The sequence below is a fragment of the Polypterus senegalus genome, chromosome 14 (assembly GCF_016835505.1).
Source record: "Polypterus senegalus isolate Bchr_013 chromosome 14, ASM1683550v1, whole genome shotgun sequence".
Classification (NCBI taxonomy): domain Eukaryota; kingdom Metazoa; phylum Chordata; class Cladistia; order Polypteriformes; family Polypteridae; genus Polypterus; species Polypterus senegalus.
Window position 1 is genome coordinate 138,289,072 of NC_053167.1, and position 20,652 is coordinate 138,309,723.

A 20,652-nucleotide genomic window follows, 5' to 3' on the forward strand; every position below is an offset into this window, starting at 1 on the left:
CTCCCCACCTCATTATTCACTGGCTAACATTGCGGTTCACATGATGTCTACAAAACATGTACAGTGAGAGACATGTAACATGTAAGATTAAAAGTTAAAAGCAAATGAAAATATCCTCAGGAAGAAAATACACCTTGTACTTGTGAATATCCAAGATATTTAAAAATATTGAAGATCAATTCACTTGTGCACTTTCACTGACTGCCATTAAAAATCCTGGAGTATTCCATTTGTTAAAATACGTATTTGAGTGTGCTCCATTTTCGTACGAGAGAATTTTCCAGAAGGTGTTTTATTAAATAATATTTCAGTAAGAAGGTGTTTTATTAAATAATATTTCAGTAAAATCACGTTTGCGACATTGTGAGCGTACGATAAGATACCATGACTTGATCTTTAAATACAATACGTTACACGTTACCATGACCGTCTGTTTGTCTGTTCAGGTCCTTAAATCACCTGTAGCTCACAAATGGTTTGACCTATTGACCTGAAATTTGGTACACGTATACTATGTAATGTCTACTATCCGCTTTCAGGGTGATGATTGATCTCCAAGGTTATTCCTCTTTTTATTTTTTTTTATTGTAAAATCAATTCTCAGCTGCAGGGGAAGTCGGTTCTCATTCCAACCACCTTTGCCATCACTTCCCCTACCTCTTCATATCTTAAATCATTCTTGAGGCAGATTGAAGACTTAAATACCAGTTTAAGTGAAACATTAAAGAAAACGTACTAAGTAATTGCAACACAAACATTGACTTAATCAGTTTTAACGCAAAAAGATGCCAACAAAAGAACAGAAGAAGTGGGCCGCTAGGGTGGAGAAAGGAAGAGCTGCTCAGGAAGTAGCAAGCACATCAACTTCTGAGCAAACGAATGCTAAACGTACAGAGTAAGAGTACGAAAACTGTAAGTGTATTCTGTGCCATTACTGGTATGTGGATAATACTGTATATACAACAAATAACTGAAGATTTTTGTCATTAATGTTTAAATTGTTTGCCGTTGTCCAATGATTATCACCAAAGACAACTATCCAATTAGGGAACTTTGTCATTTCCGTTATGCATGTTAATGGGAAATTAAAACTTTTTTCGCCATCAATAAAGACTATATTCGGTAACAAACAGAAGTATAATTTTTTAGTATTTCTTCACATGGCCTTGCACGTGACTATGTCAGTAACCTCCAATATATCACTACATTTCTGCCTGCCCACTAAGATCCACTGAGGCTGGCAGTCTCTATGTCCCAAAACTAATCTGTGTTCAGTGGGTGACAAAGCCTTTAGCTCTACAGCACACAGAATTTGAAATGGCCTCCTTAAATTGATTAGATCAGCTGACTCAATTCAGTCTTTTAGAACACATCTGGTGAGGGAGGCACTTAACTTTCAGTGATTTTCTAAAGCTTACTCTTCGTTCTCTCTCTCTCTCTGTCCAGATACTCAATATGTTATGTTCATGTCACAAATTGTATTACGGTTTTATTGTACTACTTTGTATTTTTATTCAGGTTTATTTCTTTTTCTTTTCAGGGAAAACACGGGGATTGGAGGCAGGATTGGCACTCCAGCCACCATAAAAACCACATATTGTTCCAGTGTGGTGCTGAGGTGACACTCGCTGCACCCAGATCCCAAACATGGTGGTTCATTGTGTGGTGGGTGCAGCACTATCAGTACATGTTTCCAACCTTTCTCTAAGTCTGAGCTTGGTTAATACTACAAGTTATCTTTGTTGTTTAATGTTGATATTATTTTGTATTAATTTCTGCTTATTTGATATTTTTCTGTGCTTTTATTCCAATTGTTACATTTAGAATGTGGAAGGTAAATAATCTGTATTATTAAAAATAAATCTCCAAAACATTCAGATAAGCCCCAATATTATACCCGACATGGAAGGAAGGAAGAAACCTAAATTATGATACACTCATCATTAGGGTGGGAGCACAAACCAGTCCCATTTGGACTTCTCAGGTTATTACATTTTCATGTGCATTTCTCTTAAATTAAGCCTCCTCCATTTCTTTCTCTTTTTGGATGTTAACTCACACTCTTGAAGACTGAAATCATTAGGGCTGAGTAACCTAATGCATTATACCTGCAGTTCACTACACGTTTTTCACTGCCAGAATTATCAGTTCAATTACTGTAACTGTCAAGGCAGATATTTTGTATGTCTCATGAATCCTTTAAAAACAGACTCCTCCCTTGTTATGGGAATTTGCATACAGATGTCATTTTAATATCCTGCATTCTGAAGCTTGTATTCCAGCACATCATCTCTTCATTATTCCTAACTGTAGAAGAGATGCTTCATAGCTGACGGAAAGAGACAAATTCTTTTTTTTTTTGGGGAGCTGCTGAGAAGCTAATACAACAACCCATTAAAAGTTATAAAAATCACATTTTTTGAAGGATTGGTTATAATCAAATGGTGGAATGTGTCCATATACATTAAGTTAGCAAGTCTAATAAGTTATGCACTGTACCTTTCTATGAAATTTGTGCACGTTAGTGGCAGGGATACTGGTTAAGCCAATGCTGCCACCTGGCTGCAAAACCTTGCAGGCAACATCATAACTTGCATTTTATTAAACAAAATTAGATTATGGTAAAGTAAAGTTAATGGTGATGACTTGTTTTTTTAACCTTTTTTTTCTACATTACCATAAATAAAGAGCATCTCTGCTATATGAAATTGCTTAACTCTTTCAGCATACAAACAAAGACAATTTAATGACAGATAAAACAAAAGGTCCTAGAGCTGCTGCTGAAATGTAGGAAGAAAAAAAAAAAGAAGAAATGATCACCCACAGCCATACTAACACTGTGGAATCCCACAGTGTCCCATGTTAATTCTCTCTCTGATGTCTAGTCCTTAGGCCACACACTAACTATGACAAGCATTTCAGCCATCATCGTGTTTCTTGCCATCTTGGTGCCTTTTTTGCCCCACCCATTCATTTTTTTAATCTATATATTACTAAAATAAGTAGGTCTTCCAATTTTTTTTTTTTTTTTAATAACATGGATACAGCATACATACCTGTTCTGTTTTTTCCTGAAATTCCTTAAGCTCATCCTCGGTCAGAGGCAGATAATTTTCATCATTTTCAGGGTGCTCCTGCCACCCCATAGCTTTGAGCAACCTGGTGAGTAAAACACAGTTAAAAATATCCTATCCATTTAAAATTCTAAGAATTTGATTAAATACTAATAGGCCTGAGTAGTTTAAAAAGCAGTATGTGCACATTAAACCACATCTGTCATCACTGAAACATTCCATCAACTCCCTACCCCTTGTGTTTCTGCCTGTTTGACTAGACACACTTTCATAATATGCATGCTGCTGACACTAAAGGATTAAACCAACAAAGGAATACTACACTGCCCAGATCGGTGCTTTGCAAAGGAACACAACAGATAAAGTGCAGTATGATAAAATTATGCAAATGTATATATTGCAATACAAAATTACATTCTCTGTACCAAAATGTATATCTGGACACAAAACTGTGATTGTGTATACCTTGCTACGTAATGGGAATCTATCCAATATCGGTTTCTGTCTCCTAGTCTGCCTAAAACAACCACTTGCTTCACATAAAACTATACTAGACCAAGACTACTATAAATAAATATAAATTTAAATTTCACCATATCAGACTTTATTACAATAGTACATTCATCTACAAAGTACAAAAAGACTTGGAAAGAGAAATAAACAAAGGGTCAAAAAAAGGATACAAGCACTTGGCTATTGGCACCAAACATTCACTTTAAAGACCAAAAATACATATGTAACACTGTGTGAACTGGTGAACTTCAAGATGAAGTTAATACCAACTCTAAAACAATTTGGGGCTAAAATATTGAATATCTTCATATTAGAGGCTACATCACCACAAAACAATCCTGTTACAAAAATTGTTTTAGCTACACTAAATACATTCATAAAACTAACTGCACTTAAGACAAGCTGAACTCTTGCATCACTTCATATGGACAGTGTGTTACTGTCAGTGTACAGAGACAACATAATAATCAGGGCTGTTTAACTTTCAACTTTTAATTAGATATAAATTTGAACATTTAATTAACACATAAGCTACCATCGCACATGTACCATCACAAGTAACTTTCCAAGATCGTTTAGCTAATGTAATACCTCCATAAACTGAATGAAGAGAGCCAAGACCAAAAAAGGTGCAAATGATATTTGAGTACATTTTTATAATTTCCACTTTTGCTTTTAAGTCATCTTTAGTCTAATGCTAGAGTCCCTGTGAAGAACATTAAAATAGAAAACTCAACCTCTATATAAAATATTCTGAGTTTACTTGTTAGATATAAACAAAACTAAAATTTAATGTGAAGCTTTCTTTTCATTTTCTGGGGAGACAAAACTAGTAATTATTTAGGCCAATTGTTACCTGTGCTCTGCTTCCAGGGAACTTGAAAGATGCTCAGAGTCTGAATCGATGGCAGACAGTGAAAGGCCATTGTGATAGCAGATTCCTTCTCGGTAATCTTTTGGTTCTGGTGTGCTACTTTCACCCTGCAAAGAGGACAAGATTTCAGATACCAGAAGTACCAAATGATGCCAAAAAATTCAACTGCAAAAATAAATACACTAAAAACAAGCAACGCAGCAAATTGACCAGAGTTAAAATCCAGGCGTCTGTGTATAGAGTTGACTTCCGAGTGCTGATTTTTGATAATTTTCATCAGATCTGTTATTTTAAGCTACAAATGAAATGTTAGTGTGAATAAAATACACTTTACTACATTAATTTACACTTCTGGACAGCAGTCTCACAATCTAGATTATTCACTGAAATGGAAGCCTCTCTCAAGTGAAAGGTTGAAATAGTGTACTTTTAAATATTTCTATTGTGACACTTTTTACATTTAATGTAAGCATAAAAATTAAGTATCTTCAAGACTGTTTTATGATGTTACAGGTTTATTGCATGATCACTAATGTCATGTGTACAGAGTATACCAAAATTCTTACTAGCACATCCTAATTAACATAACACCAACCAAGTCTCTGACACTATGCTCAGTCTGTAGAGCTATTTTCCCTCAAAACATTTGGCTTCTTGCTAATGTTAAAATTAAATAAAAACATTTTCATTCAAGTGTAAATCCACCAAGTAAAATGTTTATTTTGGTGATTAAGTTGAACTACATATTTTGTCATGTGTGCAAATGTGTCTAAATGAGATTTTAACAAGTTGTTACTGTGGCTACAAAGAAATTCGATTTATACACCATAAGGTGCCAAGAGTAGCTATTACAAGTGCAAATATTATATTAAGTAGCATAGATTCTGTGGCACGGTTGCGTAGTGCTGCCACTTTACGGACTCAGCACCCAGAGTTTCAATCCTATGACTAGATTTCTGAGGTTTACCCTTTCTCCCAATAGGAACATAAGTTGGCGACTCTAAATTCATCACAAAGTGGGTGTGCAAGTGGGCCATTCAATTAACTGGCACTGCTTCCCACGTTATGCTAAGTGCTACTAGGAGTGGCTACAGCCCCGAGTGACACTGAATCACCTTCTAATCTACATAAACGTACAAAGTAAGGCTTTACTGATACACCAGTTCTTGGTGAATGCTAATAATTGTCTTTCCTGTGTTCAAACTTCCTTGTTTTGATGCAGTGGCATTATTTCCCATTAACTGTTACACACACCTTGTTAACAGGCAAATTAAATTTCTGTATAAAAATTTTGTTTCATGAATGAATCAAATTACACTACAATTAAATAAATTCATCAGTTTTTCATTCTGTGAGGTTTCACAAAATGTCTTAACTGTATCAATTGAGCTGCTGTCTGAGAAAAAGTATTACAATGTACTGCTGACAATTAAGTTTCTTCCCTTTAAATGAGAGTCAGATAGCACACTTGTCCAAGCTGGAGCCCATTTAGATAACTACAGTACATTTGTATATTTTCTTTCTTTAACCCTAGGCCCACCAAACAAGATATTTGCTGAATAAAATGATATAAGCTGTTTTGTTGTCACTGGCATACAGAGTGACATTATATCCAGGAAACTGTATAATATTCTGTTATCAGTATCTCTGAGGCTGATATGTGTAATAATAGTTTTTAATTTTATATTATTATATAATATATTATATAATATATTATTTTTTTAGCTCCATTATGGGCCAGTATCAACCAGTCTAGAAATTCACTCTGCAGTGGCACTGCTAAGTAATGCCTGCCAAGTCAGGGCAGTTACAAAGACACTGTTAAGCAATAAAAGGAAAACACCCCCTGGTCTGTGGAGGGGACAGCTTTTGAGGTACTGAATGTGCAACACAAGTCTAACTCTCATCCAGTTACACCCCCTACATACGTTTGGACTGTTACACCACGCAAAGACAAACTGATGCAATGTTTTTGTGGCCTGGGTGGAATCTATACTAATCATCCAAAGCACATGCAGCGCTCTGTGGCAATATGACTGCAGGGATAGCACTGAAAAAATGTGGTAGCCTTGACTTGCCTCACAATTATTAGATTAATAAGGTATTTACTTTCTATTAAGGAAAAAAAAAAAACACTATACTCAAGACATTATAAAAACTTCTTTAATATGAGAATTAAAAAATATACAGTGCAACCGGAAAAGTATTCTCAGCGCATCACTTTTTCCACATTTTGCTATGTTAAAGCCTTATTCCAAAATGGATTAAATTCATTTTTTTCCTCAGAATTCTACACACAACACCCCATAATGACAACGTGATAAAAGGTTACTTGAGGTTTTTGCAAATTTATTAAAAATAAAAAAACTGAGAAATCACATGTACATAAGTATTCACAGCCTTTGCTCAATACTTTGTAGATGCACCTTTGGCAGCAATTCCAGCCTCAAATCTTTTTGAATATGATGCCACAAGCTTGGCACACCTATCCTTGGCCAGTTTCGCCCATTCCTCTTTGCAACACCTCTCAAGCTCCATCAGGTTGAATGGGAAACGTCGGTGTATAGCCATTTTAAGATCTCTCCAAAGATGTTCAATCGCATTCAAGTCTGGGCTCTGGCTCGGCCACTCAAGGACATTCACAGAGTTGTCCTGAAGCCACTCCTTTGATATCTTGGCTGTGTGCTTAGGGTCGTTGTCCTGCTGAAAGATGAACCGTCATCCCAGTGTGAGGTCAAGAGCACTCTGGAGCAGGTTTTCATCCAGGATGTCTCTGTACATTGCTGCAGTCATCTTTCCCTTTATCATGACTAGTCTCCCAGTTCCTGCCGCTGAAAAACATCCCACAGCATGATGCTGCCACCACCATGCTTCACTGTAGGGATGGTATTGGCCTGGTGATGAGCGCTGCCTGGTTTTCTCCAAACGTGACACATGCCATTCACACCAAAGAGTTCAATCTTTGTCTCATCAGACAAGAGAATTTTGTTTCTCATGGTCTGAGAGCCCTTCAGGTGCCTTTTGGCAAACTCTAGGCGGGCTGCCATGTGCCTTTTACTAAGGAGTGGCTTCTGTCTGGCCACTCTACCATACAGGCCTGATTGGTGGATTGCTGCAGAGATGGTTGTCCTTCTGGAAGGTTCTCCTCTCTTCATAGAGAACCTCTTAAGCTCTGACAGAGTGAACATCGGGTTCTTGGTCACCTCCCTGACTAAGGCCCTTCTCCCCCGATCGCTAGATGGCCGGCAACTCGAGGAAGAGCCCTGGTGGTATCAAACTTCTTCCACTTACGGATGATGGAGGCCACTGTGCTCATTGGGACCTTCAAAGCAGCAAAAATGTTTCTGTAACCTTCCCCAGATTTGTGCCTCGAAACAATCCTGTCTCGGAGGTCTACAGACAATTCCTTTGACTTCATGCTTTGTTTGTGCTCTGATATGAACTGTCAACTGTAGGACCTTCTATAGACAGGTGTGTGCCTTTCCAAATCATGTCCAATCAACTGAATTTACCAAAGGTGGATTCCAATTAAGCTGCAGAAACATCTCAAGGATGATCAGGGGAAACAGGATGCACCTGAGCTCAATTTTGAGCTTCATGGCAAAGGCTGTGAATACTTATGTACATGTGCTTTCTCAATTTTTTTATTTTTAATAAATTTGCAAAAATCTCAAGTAAACTTTTTCATGTTGTCATTATGGGGTGTTGTGTGTAGAATTCTGAGGAAAAATGAATTTAATCCATTTTGGAATAAGGCAGTAACATAACAAAATGTGGAAAAAGTGATGCACTGTGAATACTTTCCGGATGCACTGTAAGATCCCAGATATCAGGATTATAATACAAACCGCATACTAGCTTGGCAGACCCTGTCTCGCATTCCATTTAATATTTTAGAAATTTTTATCTTGTAACAGAGCAGGAAGTCTTGACTTCAATTTCTAAAATGAAACCTACTACTTGTTTCCTAGATCCAGTGCCAAGAAAACTATTAAAAAGCACAATGGATATTCTTGCAGCACCAATTCTTAACATTATTAATAGTTTATTATTGCATGGCACAGTACCTGATGCAGTGGAAGTGTCAGTCTTCAAACCACTACTTAAAGACTGACCTAGACCCACACATATTTAACTATAGACCCATTTCAAAATTTACCCTCGTTCTCGAAAATACTTAAAGTAGTAGCAAATTAGCTTCAGTCACACCTTATGCATCACAATTTATTTGAGAAATTCCAGTCTGGCTTCTGCACTGGTGATAGTACAGAAACGGCACTAACGTGAGCTGTAAATGACATTCTTAAATCCTCTGATGAAGGAAACTCCACTGTTATGTTAGACTTAAATGCAGCGTTTGGCACCATTGACCATTCTATTTTAGGCTAGAAAGTATTGGGCTTAAATGCACTGTCCTTGCCAGGTTTAGTTCTTATTTATCAAATCAATTCCAGTATGTACAGAAATGTGCGGACAGTATTCCATCATTAAACACAGAAATGAGATATGGTGTCCCGCAAGGCTCAGTACTGGGACTTTTACAGTTTTCACTTTACATGCATCCACTGGGATCTTTCCTTAGAAAACAATGTTAATTTTCATTCATAAGCAGATGACACCTAGTTACACCTTTCTTTCAAACCAAATGAACTTTCTCCGATGTTGTCTTTAATTAGTTGTATTAGTAAATCAAAGGAGTGGATGGATGAGAACTATTTGTCTGTACACACCAATAAAACAGAGATGTTAATTATCAGAGGGAATGATGCTGATCGCAACAATATTTTGTCATCATCTAACTCAGTTGGAATCATCATCAATTTTACAGAATTTATTTTTACAGAAGTTATTTTTGCACACATTAGGAAATTGTCTAAATCATGTTTCTTCCATCTTAAAATTTGGGAAATAAAGGTGTTTTTTTAAATAAGTGGGATTCCGAGAAATGTATTTACAGTATTTCTAGTAGGATTGACTATGGCAATGTGGTGTTCACTGGATGATCAAACTATTTGTTGTACAGCTTCCAGTTTATCCAAAATTCTGCTGCAAAAATAATTACAAGAACAAGAAAATATGAACACATAACTCCAGTTCTTAAATCCTTACATTGGCTTCCGGTTAAGTTTAGGACAGATTCCATTTACATAAAGATCAGTGCACATACTGAAGGATGCAACCACATTGTGCAAGTTTTGCAGAGAAAACTACCTGTACTTTACTCACACAAGAGAAAACCCTGGAACGTATAAGGAATCTTGGATTCTAAATGGGAAATTCTCAGGCTGACTTTCTTGAGATTCTGTACCTCACTTTGAATAGGATAAAACCCGAGAGTTATTATTAATACATTTTTTTTTTTTTTTTTTAAATAGTTTCTGATTGGCACCATTTTAACACACCTCCTCCTGTGCAGTAGGGCTGTGGCAAGCAGATGCATCCCCATTCTGGTCATCCTTTAGAGTTTTCAGGAACTCGCTTTTTTTGTCACTGCGACGCATCAGCTTCACAAGGCGTGGAGGGTTGATATCCACAGGTGGCGTGGTACTGGAGTTGCCAGGAGGTGTTTGCTGAAAATAAAGGGAAAAAAAGTTAAAAAGAGGGAAATTATAGAACTGAGGACTTTAATACATGATCCTTAAAACTGAATTGACCTCTTAAAATTGAGCATCTTGCACAAAATTTCAAGCGAGTAAATACAAGTTTTATGGAACTCAGCAGTGTTTCATATGTACCATAACCTATGCTAATATCAGAAGCCCAAAACGTCTAATTTTGTAGTCTGACAAAACTTGCAATTCAGAACATGTTTTAAAGATAGATAAACCTAGAGACCTGAAACACATACAGAAGTTATCACCAATGATTATGCCCAGAGTGAAAGTGTGTGTACGTATGTATATGTGTGTGTGTGTGTATATGTATATATATATATATATATATATATATATATATATATATATATATATATGTATATGTATATGTATATGTATATATATATATATATATATATATATATATATATATATATATATATATATATATATATATATATATATATATATATATATATATATATATATATATTTGAGCACCCTTGCTTAAAATGTCTGTTACTGGGAATAGTTAACTAGGCCTTAATTAGCTTGTTTGAGCTAAAGCATGTTTACAGTCATCATTAGGAAACCCCTGATGATGCAAATTGTAAAGCTGTATAAACTCTTGACTCCTCACACCTTGTCCCAACAATCAGACAGCTGCTTAGAGGAGTCCATGACTGCTATCACTCTGAAAAATAAAATAATTGATGCTCATAAAGCAGGAGAATGCTACAAGAAGAAAGCTAAGTCTTTTCAGGTAGCTGTTTTCTCAATTCACAATGTTATTAAGAAATAGCAGTTAACAGGAATGGTGGAGGTCAAGTTGAGATCTGGAAGACTAAGAAAGCTTTCTGAATGAACTGCTTGTTGGACTGTTAGGAAGGCAAATAAAGACCCCCATCTAATTGCAAAAGACCTTTAGGAAGATTTAGCAGATGATGATGCACTGTTCTACTGTGCAGCGACACCTCAACAAATATCGACCTTCACAGTAAAGTCAGCAGAAGAAAACCTCTTCTGCATCTTAGCCACAAAATTCAGCGCCTGAAGTTTGCAAATAAACATCTACACAAACTTGATACATTTTGGAAACAAGTCCTGTGGACTGATGAACTTAAAATCGAATTTTTGGCCACAATGTACAAAGTTATGTCTGGGGAAAAAAGGGTGCCAAACTCTAGGAAAGAACACAACTCCAACTATTAAGCATGGCGGTGGATCGATTAGACTTTGGCCTTGTATTGCAGACAGTGGGAACATATCATTGGTAGAGGGAAGAATGGATTCAAATAAATACCAGCAAGTTTTGGAAGAAAACATCACACCACCTGTAAAAAAGTTTAAGTTAAAAAGAGATGGGGTCCTACAAAATATGATCCGAAACACAGCTCAAAATCTTCAATGGAATACCCTCAAGAGGTGCAAACTCATGGTACTCCCATGGCCCTCACAGTCCCATTACCTAAACATTAGTCAAAATCTGTAGAGAGATCTCAGAAGAGCAGCACATGCAAGATAGCCCAAGAATCTTGCAGAATTAGAAGCCTTGTCAAGAACGAATGGGCGAAAAGAACCCAAGACAGAACTGAAAGACTCTCAGATTGGCTACAAAAAGAATTTACAAGCTGTGATACTTGTCAAAGGCAGTGTTAAGTACTGACCATGTCAGATGCCCAAACTTTTGCTTCAGGCCCTTTTCATTCTTATGGTATTTTGTACCTGTGCATGATGGAAATAAAAATGCAATCTGTTTCTGCAGTTATATTCTTGAATAGAAGTGCACTTGTTCTATTATATTTGTACCCTTTGTGAAAGTGTTTATTTGATATTTGGAAATCAGGCTTAACACATTATAAACTTCATGTCTACATTTTGTCAATCATTACTAAAACATGAAAAACATTTCCGTTTTAACGATGTGTTTACTATACATATTGTTGTAGACATGGAACACACATGAAATGCATGTGTTCCAAATAGCGATATAGTATTTATAAAAGGTGCGATTTTGCTTGACTTCTCACTCTATACAACTACAAGCAACTGACACGCAGGTAAACAGACTTGAGCTGAGAAAACTGTGCGCCAGTGGAGGATGTGATAACAGGCTGCTTGCTGTTTATCAACACATTTAAAGGTCAAGAGACGCTGGTGGAGAGGTACGAAGTGATTTAAGGTGGGGCAGATCTACGAGTTTTTTCGTTAAGAACCCTGCACTGAAAGTAGTCTGCCAATTAAAAAAAAAAAAAAACCTTGCACTTTCATAACTGTTTTTCATTATTGGAAGTGTCGCAGGTAAAGGGATGTTTAAAAACACTGCTACAAACACTTGAAGTCCTACTGTAACTCTATAATGTTAACATTTTTTAACCAGGAAATCCATTAAATAAAACTAATTCTAAGTTTGTAAAAGAATGTGTTAACATGTTCAAAATAACAGGCCTGCCCTACACTATACACCACTGCATTTAAAAAGGAATAGACCGTTTCTACTATATTTTCAAAATGACTTTCCGAAATTTCTATAGAAATGGTCTTAAAAGACTAATGATGATCTTTAAGGCCAGAATGAAAATGGCAAAATTTACAATGTGTACAAACATGAATTAAATTTGTATGTGTCAAATTTACCACATTTTCATGCCACTTTGAACCTTGGTCACCAAAATTGTGTTTGTGTATATAAATGTGTGCATATATATTTCTGTTTGTCTGTTAGAAACAAATATGTTCAGGGATTTTTCAAGTGAGGAAGACAGAAGTTTTGCAGTAAGGTAGCTACACTCACTAATAATGGTGCTAGATAGTGGCAAAAAGATGATTAGTAAGTGCAAATCAAGAATTTTACTTTACCTAGTACAATATTCTTGACAACATTGACCATATGAATTAAATTGCTCTCATCAAGCATGGGAGTTGAAAATGTCTTGAGTTTTGCATTTCTGTCTCAAGAACTAGATAGGACAAATCTGAGAGTTTAATTTAAGGTCAAAAATGGTTCCCTGATCATAAATATTTAATAAAATACACCTAATAATTAAGGGAAGAGGTTTGATATGTCAAAATGCAGAACCTTCTCCGATGGAAAAAAAGACAACATTGATAACAAAGCTAGAGCAATTAAAGCAGTTCTGAAAGAAATGCTCAGCAGAAGCTTCTAAAACCAGATACAAGTCACTGATTATTAACAAGAAACACTATTTGGCTGCCCATGCTGCACCTCATACAATGCAATCTCAAAAAACTCAATCAGGTCAGAAGGTTAAATAAAATCAGTGTTAAAAGCAGAATCTTTAAGCTCCTGAAATGGAATGATCCATCTACCAATATCAGAGAAACTCCACTGCCCTGTTCATTTAAACTAAGGATTAAGGCCAGATATTTGTTTATTTTTTTAATTGTTCTTTATTTCACTTTAAACAATTTCTCTTTATTAGGAATTTGTTAGTTGGGGTCAGAGTGCAGGGTCAGCCATTGTACAGCGCCCCTGGAGCAAATGAAGTTTAAGAGGCCCAGCAGAATAGGATCTCTTTTGGCAGTGACGGGGATTCGAACCGGCAACCTTCGGGATACCACCACTCCGCCCTATTTATGCACAAGACTCTTAGAACTTCTGATAAGGTTGTTTTCTGTTGCCACCTTGTGCTACCTTTTAATTAATTGTAGTATTATTTTTAATGAACTGCAATTACCAAATTTTATTCTGCTTTCTTACTCTTACCACTGTCAGTGGTAACTCTTCATCTTCCTCAGTCATCACTGTACAAGATAAGCTTTCCCTTAGACACATCTTCCATGCAATTGAAATTGTTTGAATAAACCTTTTGAGAATGTGCTTAACATATGAACTTAAAGCCAACCAACATATACAACTGAGGTCAGATGTTTACATTCACTTGGGGTGAATCCTTTAAAACCCACTTTATAACCCCTTCACAGATTTTATATTAGCAAACTATAAATGTGGCATATCGTTTAAGGCATCTACTTTGTAAAGGGCAAAAGTAATTTTTTATCCAACAATGTTCACAGCCATTATTTGACTTTTTATTGAATATCACAATTCCAGTGTGTCACAAGCTTAAATACACTTTATTAATATCTGGCAGCACTGCCTTTAAATTGTTTAACATGTGGCAATGGTTTTGGCTCACTTTTCACAAGCTTCTTACAAGTAGTTGGTGTAACTGGGACAGGTTTATAGGGCTCCTTGCTCACTCACACACTGTCAGTTCTGCCTACAAATTTTAAATAAAAGAGATTTGTGATGGCCACTCCAATACCTTGACCTTGTTGTCCTTAAGTCATTTGCCACAACTTTGGGGACATTGTCCATTTGGAAGACACATTTGCAACCGAGCTTAAACTTCCTGTGATGGTACGGGTCCTGCTCCATGCTATGCACCTTAATTCTGGGAGCCTCTCTAACCCAACACCATCGTTAATGTAACCGGATGAACTGGCAGATGATGACAAATCAAACTGAGCACGGGGATAGTGCAAAAGGTGCAAGTGCTTTTATTAAAAACAGCTGAAACAAAACCAAAACAATGTTCACAGTGCAGTGCTCCATAGCTCTATAAATAAAAAATCCATAAAAATAAAAAAATGAAAAGTGGAGGTTAAAATCCCAAATAAATAAATCCATTAAAATGAGGTTAAAATCTGGCTGGAAACACTTCCCTTTTAAAAAGCCGTTTGCACCTTTCTTTAGCTGGCGGCTCTACTGCTTCTCCCATATGGGCCCGGCAACAGGGGAGTCACCCTACCTGCAGGTACAGCTGCCTTCCACACTGGTCTGGTAGCTTTACGTCCCCTTGCTGCGTAGAGTTCCCGCCGGACCGAGACTCTTGTTCCCCCAACGGCCACAGTGCTCACAATGAGGCTCACTCTCCCAAGCCTCCCTGACTGCCGCTACCTTCCACGGCGAGTGTTCCACTTTGCTGGTGACTCAAGCTTCTGAGTTCGCTCAGCTGGAGCAACCGCTTCAGTGCTGCCACCACAGAGTGTCGGCCTAACAATCCTCCTCAGGGGCTCTCCACCTAGCTGCCTGCATTTATCAGCAAGCCTGCTCTCGCTCACTCGCTCGCTCCTTCACTCTTATTGCTTCCAGCTTTCATCTTCTTTCCACTAACCTCCATTCTTTCTTTTTTCCCCTCTCTGCACTCACACTCCTCATACTTATAATGGGGACTTTGCACAGGAGCGGGGATTAGCAGCTCCCTAGCATCAATTACGAACACGGGCAGGTGATCATGCACCTGTGCACTTCAGTGCGGAAGCGCACATGCCCGTATCATACCCAGGAACTGCTCTGGCCACATTACCATGCCCACTCTAAGCCGCAAGTGCAGCGATTTATTTATTTGAAAAACTGGCCATTCTTTCAAAGCTGCGGACCTGCTATATCACACTTCCTTACTGAGCTCTCCAGATGTTACTGCAGTATATCTACATTATTTTCCTTCCTCATCATTCCATCTATTTTCTGAAGTGCACCAGTCCCTCCTGCAGAAAAGCACCCCCACAATATGATGCTCCCAACACCATGCTTGATGATTGTATTCTTTGTCTTGCAAGCCTCACCCTTTTTCCTTCAAACGTATCAATGGGAATTATTGCCAAACAGTTTAATCTTAGATTCATCAGGCCAGAGGACGTTTCTCCGGAAGATAAGATCTTTGGCCCCATGTGCCACTGCAAACTTCAGTCCGGCTTTTTTATGTCGGCTTTAGAGCAGTGGCTTTATCCTTGCTAACCAGACTTTCAGGTTATGTTGATGCAGGATTTGCTTTACTGTGGATATAGAGACTTGTCTACCTGTTTGTTTCCCCCAGCATCTTCACAAGGTTCTTTGCTGTTCTGGGACTGATTGGCACTTTTTCGTGCCCAAGTAAATTCTTCTCTGGGATACAGTATGAGCCTCTTTCCTGAGCAGTGTGATGGCTGTGTGGTCCCCATGGTGTTTACACGTGTGTAATATTGTTTGTATAAAAGAACATGGATTCTTCAGGTGTTTCAAAATTGTTCCCAAGGATGAACCAGATTTGTGGATGTCCACAAGCTGTTTGTCCTGAAGGAGCATATTATTCTCCAAAGGTGATCAGTGCACTTTGTCCATACCTCCAGTAATGAAATCATTTGTAAATGTAATTCAACAGACAAGTAGCATGCATGTAACTGCTCCTACACACACACACACACACAGATAGTACAAAGAACAAACAAGATATGCTACATGCCAATGTGGAATAATAAGGTAAGGGCAGATATAAACATAAAATGATCACTACCCAGCTTAAACAGATGAGACAACTGCAATTTTAAAAAGGCTGTGACATTATTCTACAAATTAAGAGTTAATTCATTTCCAAAATGAATTTCCAAATTAAGAATTGTACAGCATTGCATAATTCAGTATAAATGAAATGTATTTTTCACGAGGTGCACCAAAAAGGAAAACCAATACTGCAAAATACTTAATATTGAAAAATACTGGAAACAGCAAGGTAAAATACACTTTGTATCAAAATTGTTATAAATCGTACTACTCTGTTTAAACCTTTGTACACTTCTTTTGTGTGTGTATATATATATATATATATATATATATATATATATATATATATATATATATATATATATATATATATATATATATATATATACACACACATACAGTGGTGTGAAAAACTATTTGCCCCCTTCCTAATTTCTTATTCTTTTGCATGTTTGTCACACAAAATGTTTCTGATCATCAAACACATTTAACCATTGGTCAAATATAACACAAATAAACACAAAATGCAGTTTTTAAATGATGGTCTTTATTATTTAGGGAGAAAAAAAATCCAAACCTACATGGCCCTGTGTGAAAAAGTAATTGCCCCTGAACCTAATAACTGGTTGCCACCCTTAGCAGCAATAACTGCAATCAAGCGTTTGCGATAACTTGCAATGAGTCTTTTACAGCGCTCTGGAGGAATTTTGGCCCACTCATCTTTGCAGAATTGTTGTAATTCAGCTGTATTTGAGGGTTTTCTAGCATGAACCACCTTTTTAAGGTCATGCCATAGCATCTAAATTGGATTCAGGTTAGGACTTTGACTAGGCCACTCCAAAGTCTTCACTTTGTTTTTCTTCAGCCATTCAGAGGTGGATTTGCTGGTGTGTTTTGGGTTATTGTCCTGTTGCAGCACCAAGATCGCTTCAGCTTGAGTTGGAACAGATGGCGGACATTCTCCTTCAGGATTTTTTGGTAGACAGTAGAATTCATGGTTCCATCTATCACAGCAAGCCTTCCAGGTCCTGAAGCAGCAAAACAACCCCAGACCATCACACTACCACCACCATATTTTACTGTTGGTATGATGTTCTTTTTCTGAAATGCTGTGTTCCTTTTCGCCAGATGTAGCGGGCATTTGCCTTCCAAAAAGTTCAACTTTTGTCTCATCAGTCCACAAGGTATTTTCCAAAAAGTCTTGGCAATCATTGAGATGTTTCTTAGCAAAACTGAGACGAGCCCTAATGTTCTTTTTGCTTAACAGTGGTTTGCATCTTGGAAATCTGCCATGCAGGCCGTTTTTGCGCAGTCTCTTTCTTATGGTGGAGTCGTGAACACTGACCTTAATTGAGGCAAGTGAGGCCTGCAGTTCTTTAGACGTTGTCCTGGGGTCTTTTGTGACCTCTCGGATGAGTCGTCTCTGCTCTTGGTAATTTTGGTGGCCGGCCACTCCTGGGAAGGTTCACCACTGTTCCATGTTTTTGCCATTTGTGGAAAATGGCTCTCACTGTGGTTCGCTGGAGTCCCAAAGCTTTAGAAATGGCTTTATAACCTTTACCAGACTGATAGATCTCAATTACTTCTGTTCTCATTTGTTCCTGAATTTCTTTGGATCTTGGCATGATGTCTAGCTTTTGAGGTGCTTTTGGTCTACTTCTGTGTGTCAGGCAGCTCCTATTTAAGTGATTTCTTGATTGAAACAGGTGTGATACATCACAGTTGGGTTATTTTTTAACAAGGGGGCAATTACTTTTTCACACAGGGCCATGTAGGTTTGGATTTTTTCTCCCTAAATAATAAAACCATCATTTAAAAACTGCATTTTGTGTTTACTTGTGTTATATTTGACTAATGGTTAGATGTGTTTGATGATCAGAAACATTTTGTGTGACAAACATGCAAAAGAATAAGAAATCAGGAAGGGGCAAATAGTTTTCACACCACTGTGTGTGTGTGTGTATATATATATATATATATATATATATATAAATAAATATAAATAATATTGAGGCATACATTCAATACATTAGAATTAAAAGTCAAATATGGCACTATCGTGTGACCTTTATCAAGACAATTCACCTGCCTGCTATCTAGCCACAATAATATAAAATATGTTTAAATTATCCTGAACTTGTAATACTTAATGTCTTGGCGCCAAACATGAAAGGTGAAATGTAGCCGAGGCTACAAAGCATAAACAAAACAACAATTTTATGAACAATAAATGTGCTAAACTCCTAAAGCTGCACAATGTTCACAAGCAAATGGAATTTGTCAGCCACCCAAAAAACCAACCAAGTGGCAAGTATTAATTCCACATCCAGTCAGGAACACTTCACAAAGAAGCTGGTAGTGTACCTCTTTCGGAGACACATGACTGGAGTTGCTAATTTGGGCCAAAGGCTTGGTCACAGTTACGGGGCTAGTCAAGATGGTGTCCCGGCCCGAGAAATGTAAAGAAGATTTACTTTCCCGTCCATTGGGTTTCCATGGGCCTGCCTGCATTGGAGCAGAGTATGAAGAAAGAAAAAAAACACAAAAATAAAACAGGACAATTTCTAAAAGTACAGCAATATATGAGTCTATACCTTGCTATGTAAGAATTTACACATTTGTAGCAGCTATCGAACTATGCCAGGTTAAGAAATCATGCAACAGTATGGAACTGGTGCCTTACCTTGTAATATTTAGAAAATTGCCAAGACATCAGTTTAAATGCACTAATTGTCCACTATGTTACACTGATTTATGGATACTGTACTGTCAATCGCCCACTGAAGAGCCTTGGCTGGCTCATGAAGCATACTCTACATAAATTATTCACTAAGTGGCTCTTGCGAGCACAGGGATTTGGCACAGCTATGTCTACAATTTGTGCCATAGGAGCATTTAAACACAGTTACTCACAGGCTCTTAAACCTTAAATGTGACCATTAAATAAAATAGCTCAGTCAACAAATGCTTAAGGAAGTGATTTTGGTTAGACAGTTGCTAGCTACAAACCAACCAATGAAAGTAGGACCTGGCATGTATGTTAAACAAAATAGGATAATGTTCAACACACTGAACCTGGGAACCAACTAAGGTCAATTAAAACAAACAACTAGGGGTATGGTTGCATAATCCTGGCAAAGGATAATTCCCGTTTTTACATGGAAGTGAATAAGCATAGCTGAGTATCAAAACAGGCTAATGATGTTTATGCAAGAAAATGGGGAAAAAGAAGGTTCCAAGTAAAGAGCACTATTATAGAGGAATGAGTTATGAGATGCTTTATTAGACAGAAAAGCAGCCAAAGAAGGGTCATTGTTATTCATGGTTTCCTTATAGTGAATCATTTTTAACATTTTAAAACATTTTTAAAACATTTTAACCACATTTTTTAATTTCTAATTCCAAGATGATTAATTCACAAGAAAGCTTTTAAATGATGACTAATGCAAGAAAAGTACATGACTGGCTAAAATGACTCATACCCAAGTGAGGCTAAGAAACAAAAGCATACAGTAATATTTTTTGTAAACTTTTACTTTCTCTCTTGCAAATGACATATCTAAAATAATCATAAATACCTTAGCTGAAGGTGCTGTTACTTTAGGTACAAGGTTTTTGTAGACACTGGGCCCAACAATGGGGATTTTGTTTCCATTGGCAAGAATCGGTTGTGTAACTGCAAACCCAGCAGAGAAAGCTGCAGACGGGTCTTCTTTTGAAACCTTTTTGATGACCAGCATCTTGGACACTGTCTGCTTGGCACTAGGAGGGTTCTCTAAAAAAAAAAGTGAACATTATCATTAAATTTATAAAAATTACTTACAAAAATGTTTTTATTGACCCCCCTAGAGTAAATCTGTGGCTTTCACAACACTCAGTCACATATACTAAACTAGGACTGACTCTAGAAATGAAAAAATGGAGTGACTTTAGCTCTAACCAAAAAAAAAAAACAAAACAAAAAAAAACCTACAGCCCCCGCTACAATTATTTGTGCCCATAAAGAAAGTTTAGTAAAAAAAGAATTTCAAGCAAAATCACCTGTTCGTGAATTACCCTAATCCTACAATGCAAAAAAACAGAAATTCAACAATTTACCTGAAGTAAATTTATTCTGAGAAAAAATAAATCAAGAAATGATTTTTTAACAAAACCACAAGTTAATGGCACCATTGCATTTAATAATTTATACAACTTCCCTTTACCAATAAAACAGCACAGAGGAGGCAATCTCAGACCATTCCTCCTTACAAAATCTCTCCAGATCATGCAGAATTCCACAACCCCAAATCAGAAAAAGTTTGGACAGTG

The 20,652-nt window shown here is 37.1% G+C and overlaps 1 protein-coding gene across 4 annotated transcripts in view; it reads right to left on the reverse strand.

The window, feature by feature from the left end:
• gpbp1l1 (GC-rich promoter binding protein 1-like 1) overlaps positions 1-20,652 on the reverse strand; it is a 97,838-nt gene that overhangs the window by 2,471 nt on the left and 74,715 nt on the right. For 3 of the 4 annotated variants that reach the window (XM_039736119.1, XM_039736117.1, XM_039736118.1), the window contains exons 7-11: positions 19,920-20,116; positions 18,706-18,846; positions 9,864-10,031; positions 4,444-4,568; positions 3,057-3,159 (exon numbers count right to left, since the gene is read on the reverse strand). In XM_039736119.1, coding sequence (XP_039592053.1) covers positions 3,057-3,159; positions 4,444-4,568; positions 9,864-10,031; positions 18,706-18,846; positions 19,920-20,116 — 734 coding nt within the window. The remainder of the gene's footprint in view (positions 1-3,056; positions 3,160-4,443; positions 4,569-9,863; positions 10,032-18,705; positions 18,847-19,919; positions 20,117-20,652) is intronic. The other variant, XM_039736120.1, reaches the window with a different exon arrangement.